Genomic DNA, 7,092 nt, shown 5'->3' on the forward strand with positions numbered 1-7,092 from the left:
AAAACTGTTTGCCGGTAGGAGGTTTTGGAGGAAGTTACATTAGTAGGAGTAAACATTTCTTTTGTTATCTCAGCATAGGACCTGCGGACAGGAGGAAACTGAGATGATGCTTCAATGTAAGATTTATTATTCTGAGACATGACCATTTTAATAGATTGCTGCCTGGAGAATTCTGGGCAGTCTTTATCAGTAGCAAAATGACTACCAGAGCAGTGTAAACATGTAGATAATTCCTTGATGACCAAACATGAGTCACCTGTATGGGGCTGAGCACATCTGTAGCATCTGGGCTTAGATCTGCAGATTGTTTTAATGTGGCCAAAACGGCAGCAGTTCTGGCACTGTATTGTTGGAAGTTTATATGTTTCAACTGGCAGTGAGGTGTGGTATGAATATACCTTAGCAGGAAGCATTTGCCCCCTGAAGGTTAGGACAACAGATTGGGTAGGCACCCAAGTGATGACACCCTCTGTGACAGATTTTCTGTTCAGTCGCCTTGATTTCAGAACCTCACCACAGCCAGGCGGGAGCTCTAGCGAATCAACAAGCTCGTCCATCGACCAGTCCACGGGAACTCCTTTCACCAGCCCCATTCTGGTTATGTTGTATGTGGGAATTATAGCTCTATATTTGCATAACTTCAAAACTGGACTAACCAGAAAGTTGTTGGCAGCTTGGGCAGAAGTAAACTCTACAGTAATTTTGTTGCGGCCTATATTTTTGACGCCGTCGTGGATAATTGAACCAATTTTGTGTTTGTGCAAGAATTGACCGAAATTTATAGCCCGTAATGACGCTCCAGAGGATGGGTCCTCCACTTCCCGTGAGACTTGGACGATAAAAGGCCCATTATCATCGTCAGAGTATGACTTGGCGCCTTCGGTGAAGGAAGGATGTATGTAAAGGCTTTGAACGGATGGGTTTACCTGAGTAGGATCAGTTATAGTTTTTTTGGCCGCATATACGTTGGTATCCTCTCCTTGTCGTTTGCGAGACGAGGCTGATGCCCCCGGGTCGGGCGGCTCAGGAGGTGTATCTAGATCCATTTTACTGGAAACACTATAACTACAGACACATAATAAATATTTAACCAACACCAAATACGGTTAGATTTATACGAATATCACCAATAACAACTATTTCTGCTGCTGTGTAAATTCACATAAAACACCGAAATTACACCGGAATCTCACTAACACGTGTGCACAAATTGACAGGCCAAGTTACAGTTCAATATAAACAACACCAAATCCTTTTCAAGACGAGTTTACAGTAAAATCAAAGAAAAATTTGAGAAAACCGCGTCCGCCATGTACGAAGTTTCCCGCCGAGAAAAAACCTCGTGAAAAATTAAGGTAACATTTGAATAGCAAATTTTAAGAAAAAAAGTCAAATTGTCACTGTCAGCAGTCAATTGTCACTGTCAATCCGCATGTTTATTTGGTGTAGGGACCTTTCAAACTATTGGATCAGAAACCCACGTGTTTATTTAGTTTAAACTTTAAATGAGGTTTTAAAATATAAAGTTCTAAAATGAAAGTATTATCAGAAGATAGAACAAGGAAACTATTTGAGAAGTTAACAAAGTAGTGAGTAAAACTAAACTTATTTCGAACTGTATTAGTAAATCGGGTTTCAAAGAGTTATAAAAACTTGCGAGTCTGGCTTTTAAAGTTCTTTTGATGGTGTCTTATTTAAAATTTAACAACACAATGGCAACGAACGCTCAGTTATGCGAGTCATCTGAGATCTCACCAGCGATACTCTCAACTGGAATTCGAAAAATTCTTTTTTTAACTTACAGTATAGGAGTCAACGTCAAACTTCTAATAGACAGACCAGATGGCACATATTGCTTTAGAGAAAAGAAGGACAGAGTGTATTACATATCAGAGAGGTTGCTACAACTAGCGCAGACTGTTAAACCTGATCACCTTGTGTCTGCGGGGACTTGCTTTGGCAAGTTTACAAAGACTAACAAATTCAGGTATGAAAATCTAAAAATAATAATTTTTATTTCAGGCATCAAGGCTCATATTTTTTTTGTTAGTAAAAAGACATTCTATGTAACTAAAAGATAATTAGAAAAAAAAAACATGCATAATATTTGAAAATGCAAATCACTGCTGCTCCAATTCAAATCAAATATTTTATTTCAAAGTAGGTACCTAACTGTACACTTTCTGAATGTCATACAAATCTGTCATTATTTCAATAATAATTTTGATTATTACATCAATTGGTTCAACCATTTGTAAATTAAGTTTAAAAAACAATTTTACAATGTTACAAAAGTAATACATGACCAAAGTTTATAATTATTAAAATAAATTACCGAGTAAATTATACAAAGTGCGGTGAATACGCAAGTGCTCTCACTTATAGGTCTATCGAGGGACACACAGTTCGAGTTTTTAATGGGTGCAAGTCCCACATAACTACTCCGTTTCCCCCAACGGAGGGGTATGCGTCAGGCATTTTCTCTGTATTAAAAGGAAAAAAAAAAAAGTAAATTATACAAAAATAATAATAATAATAATTTAAATCCAGCTATTAATTTTTAGAAATACCAACTATGTAAGTAATTTTCAATTTAGAAATAGCAGCATTCCTGTCACATATCCTATACGGTGTAGTCCTGTCACATATCCTTGTTTACATAAACGCTCCTTTACCCCTCCCCTTTGGTAAATTTAGAGTTTCTGGTGGAATTTTGTTATACAAACGTACGCCATTGCCCATAAATGACTCGCTAACTTTCTTTAGCCTAAAGCTCTGTGTTGTCAATTTATTTTCTTTCTATATTCATTTGTAATAGCACTGCAGTGACTGCCGTAATAGCAATGATAGCCTATTGGTGAATACTTAGGTGTATGACCAATCCACAATTTGCCAGCATTGTAGATTACATGGTGGACTCCAGCCTATACCCTTTTTATTCTGAGGTCTCCTACCTGTGCCCTGAGGGCTATTAGTAGGTTGGTGATGACAGCTTTATAAAAAAAAACTAATGGTTTGATCCAGTGGTCAGAAGTGCGTCACAAGGTGCATAAAGGATTTGATTTTAGGTTGGGTTGAAAAATTTCTTTAGGAAATTCGCAGGTTTTTTAAATTGGCATTCTCAACTCCATGCCTCTTAAGAGCATGTTAAGCTGTCTTTATTTATTTACTAGTGACCCCTCGCAACTTTGTCCACATATAAGTCAACCTTAAAAGAAAGAAATATGCTGTTGCTGGTTTTTTTTTTGTCATTCATGATTGTATCGAAACTTTAACTGATTATACTGCTCACACAGCTCAAGCTTTCAAACAGTTCTACGCTCCTATTGGTCTTAGCGTGATGATATGTAGCTTATAGGACTCCTCAATAAATGGGCTATCGAACACTGAAAGAATTTTTCAAATCAGACCAGTAGTTCCCGAGATCATCGCTATCAAGTAAACAAACAAACAAGTTGACGATAAATACACATGGAAACTTTAAAACAACAGTAAAAAGTAAAAAAAACAATTAATTATACAGAGGGAAAAATAATTAAAAAAGAAGGAGAGAACAATATAAATGCACTAAATAAACAAACCATCCATTGAACCCGAGCAAAGTTAAGCGTCTAAGATCTAAAATACAAGCCACCTCATCGAATCGTTCTCCCACTATATTACTTCAAAGTCAAAGTTAAAAATATCTTTATTCAACTAGGTGGCACTTTTGATGCGTACATAAGAATTACAAGATGATGGCAATAACCACATTCGTAAAGTTAAAACTAAAGCTACGAGGGTAAGATGTAGCCCACAACAAACTTAGCCTGGTGTTTTTTGTTATCACCATCTCACAATGTCATTTAAAATTATTAGAAAACTTACTTTCTTAACCCAGCTCCTCAGGGTTGTAGCGTGATGGTAAATTGCCTATAACTTTTCTCCGAAATTGAGCTATCCAATGTAAACAGATTTTTCAAATCTGACTAATCATCAATTCAACCAATCGACGTCCACTGGTGGACATAGGTCTTTTGTAGGGAGTTCCACTAGTTTGGCCGCTTGCCTCCAGCGTCTCCCAGCGACTCGCCTGATGTTGTCTCGTTGGCTTGCTATCTGACTAATAGTTGCAGTTTTTAGCGCATTCTTAAAAAAAATATACATTATGAAAATTAAGCTTAATTTGCTATACTCAGCTATGGTGTAACTTATAATTTCTTCACTCAATATACTCCACACCAAACAGATCTTCGGCAATGTACCCTCTACCCTGCACGTTTCGCTCCGAAACCAGAGCATCCTAAGGAGATTTTGACTTTACAATGAATAATTGTGACTTAACAATAAGTTTTCATAATATACCATGGATTTCCGCAAAGTAACGTCTGCAATATTTAAAAAAAAATCCAATATTTAAAAAAAAAAACATTTTTTTTAATTTACTTGATAATATTTCTATTCTGGTGCAACAAAAAATAAAAACCCAATCGGGTAGTTTTAACCAAAATGTTACACATAGGGTTTTTAAATAGATTAAAACGAATCTAAATGGAAGTTCCAGGGAATCGCATTAAAATCCTCCCCTGATTTATCTATTAAACAATATACAATATGTTTTTCAGGTTACACATCACAGCCTTAACGTACATAGCACCATATGCACCGTTCAAAATATGGGTGAAGTCATCAGCAGAACAGCAGTTTTTATATGGACACCATGTTATCAAAAGTGGTAAGGATCAATAATTATACTAACGATCAATATTTTTTTAAGCTTTGGCTCATCTACCCACTACAGGTCAAGGGTCTTCTCCCACAATGAGAAACGGGTAACTATTGCCAACCGTATGATTATTAACTAGCTGATCCGTGCAATTTCGTCTGCACTAAATCGGTTATTACCGGAAAACACGAATAAAATGACATCTTCTAAAAATGAATCCTAGCTAGGTCGATTTATCGCCCCTGAAACCCTCTGTAGGATACTAAATTTCATGAAAATCGTTGGAGCCGATTCCGAGATTCCAATTATATATATATACAAGAATTGCTTGTTTAAAGATATAAGTACAATTTTACAATAAATTACCAGTTGATTTATTGGAGATGTCTCTGAAAAAGTTCAAAGTTTGTATTAAACGGAAGGTTATAGAAAAGTCCTATTATAGTATAAAGGACTACGTCAACGATAAAAATGCTTGAGTCTAAATTTTTGCTCTAACCAGGTTGCTTCTTTAATAGTTTTTAAAGGACAATGTGAGATGGTGATAACAAAAAAAAAATAACTACCGGCTAAGTTAGTTGTGGGCTTCTTCTTAGACCAGGGCGCGTTTGGAACCGTCGTAGCTTTAGTTTTAAGTTGACGAATTTATTTATCGCCATCGACTCACTCCTATGTCATATTTTACATGTAATGTACGCATCAAAAGTGCCATCGAATGATCTATGTGCCTATTTGAATAAAGAAATATTTGACTTTGACTTTGACTAAGATATGGTTGGCTTCTATGATGTTTTTTTTGAGTGCTTCTATAGAGAAGCTAACTGATTATTTTACTACTAGTAAAGTCCAGAGAGTGTGTACACATTTGGAATAGGTAAAATTGTCACAGGGCACAGGTCTCCCTGAATCATAAGGACTTAGGCAGTAACCACCACAATAAAAACCACAAACAATTATTCATTGTAAAGTCAACAACTCCTGAGGACGGTCCGGTTTCGCAGTGAAACGTGTACATTGCCGAAGATCTGTTTGGTGTGGAGTATAAGGATTGAAGAAATTATAAATTACACCATACAGATTCTCCTGCTTTTCGCGAACTATAGCAAATTAAGCTTAATTGAAAATTAAGCTTAATTTGCTATAGTTCGCTAATATGCAGATGAAAATATAAAAAATTTATTAAAACATAATTTTTATCCATTCCAGGACTCGGCAGAATAACTGAAAACACACCGAAATATCAAGGTGTTGTTATAAACACGATGTCAGATATACCCATTGGCTTTGGCGTCGTTTCACGATCTACCACCGAATGCAGGCACGCTGATCCACTAGCTACCATCGCATTCCACCAGGCGGATATAGGGGAATACATCCGATCCGAGGATACATTGGTTTAGGATAGACTGAGGAGGATACGTCGATTTAAAATTATATACTTAAGACTTATAAGTGTTGTTTAATTAAAAATTTGCCAGTATCTCTTGATTTTTTGAAGTTATACTTCTTTTGGCGCGATGAAGAAAAATGATGAGAGTGAATTTTTACCTGAATTCTACATCGTAAAGTTAGTTCTAGGTGTCGATAACTGGTGACATAAATCGATAACTATGTTCAAGTTGTATATTCTAGTATTTTTATATTTAGAACACCTGTTTCGTAACAGTACAAACAGTCGCTGACAACTGCAACAGTAATGGCGCAGTCACCTGAGAAACAATATTAAAAAACAACTTATGACCATAGAGAAATATAATAACTATTCTATTCATACGTGCCAGAAGAAAAATAATAAAAATTATGTCAATTGAATTTGCAACGATGTTTACTTTAGTTCGGATGTCTTTTATTCAATTTTGTCACGGTATATTTAGTGTTTTTGGGTACAAATTGAGTGCAACATGATTGAAATGGGCAGCAAATACTCATTTACAATAGTTATTTATCCAAATCCCTACTAATATTATAAATGTCAATGTAAGTTTGTTTGTTACGCTTTCACGCAAAAACTACTCAGCGACTACTAACTATCCTCATGAAACTTTGTACACATCATTCTTCTTCATCATTCTTGGAAGTGTTAGAAGTAATATAGAATACTTTTTATCCCGACATTAAGCCCGGATCCTTTGGGAGAGGGGATGAAAGTGTTTGACAATTTTACACCAAAACTACGACAAATTATAACCGATTTAAATAATTATTTTTGTACTATAGAGGTTGTAATATGTGTTTAATTTTGCCCAAACTATCTGTAGATCTGATGAATGTGGTTGGAGATAGAGGACAGAACTCCTCAGCGGACAGCAGCAAACCTCTCATTTAAGGCTTAGCGATACTGAATACTTTATTTTTTTTAGAACTACAACTAAATTGAATGCCACATC

The 7,092-nt window shown here is 35.8% G+C and overlaps 1 protein-coding gene across 1 annotated transcript; it reads left to right on the forward strand.

Moving 5' to 3' along the window:
• The first annotated feature begins 1,417 nt into the window (after positions 1-1,417).
• LOC120634851 (60S ribosome subunit biogenesis protein NIP7 homolog) lies at positions 1,418-6,185 on the forward strand. Its single transcript, XM_039905685.1, has 4 exons — positions 1,418-1,589; positions 1,805-1,987; positions 4,605-4,714; positions 5,912-6,185. Exons 1-4 carry the CDS (start codon positions 1,534-1,536, stop codon positions 6,103-6,105), a joined length of 543 nt encoding a protein of 180 aa, XP_039761619.1. The 5' UTR covers positions 1,418-1,533; the 3' UTR covers positions 6,106-6,185.
• Positions 6,186-7,092: the final 907 nt, after the last annotated feature.

This window comes from Pararge aegeria, chromosome 25 (genome assembly GCF_905163445.1).
Source record: "Pararge aegeria chromosome 25, ilParAegt1.1, whole genome shotgun sequence".
In the NCBI taxonomy this organism is placed as follows: Eukaryota; Metazoa; Arthropoda; class Insecta; order Lepidoptera; family Nymphalidae; genus Pararge; species Pararge aegeria.

What these genes read in the sequence shown, in the direction of transcription:
- LOC120634851 (XM_039905685.1), top strand. Translation starts at nt 1,534, where the DNA reads ATGAAAGTATTATCAGAAGATAGAACAAGGAAACTATTTGAGAAGTTA. An exon ending in TTTGAGAAGTTAACAAAGTA is followed by an intron (nt 1,590 to 1,804) that starts GTGAGTAAAACT and finishes TTTAACTTACAG; the next exon opens with TATAGGAGTCAACGTCAAAC. An exon ending in ACAAAGACTAACAAATTCAG is followed by an intron (nt 1,988 to 4,604) that starts GTATGAAAATCT and finishes TATGTTTTTCAG; the next exon opens with GTTACACATCACAGCCTTAA.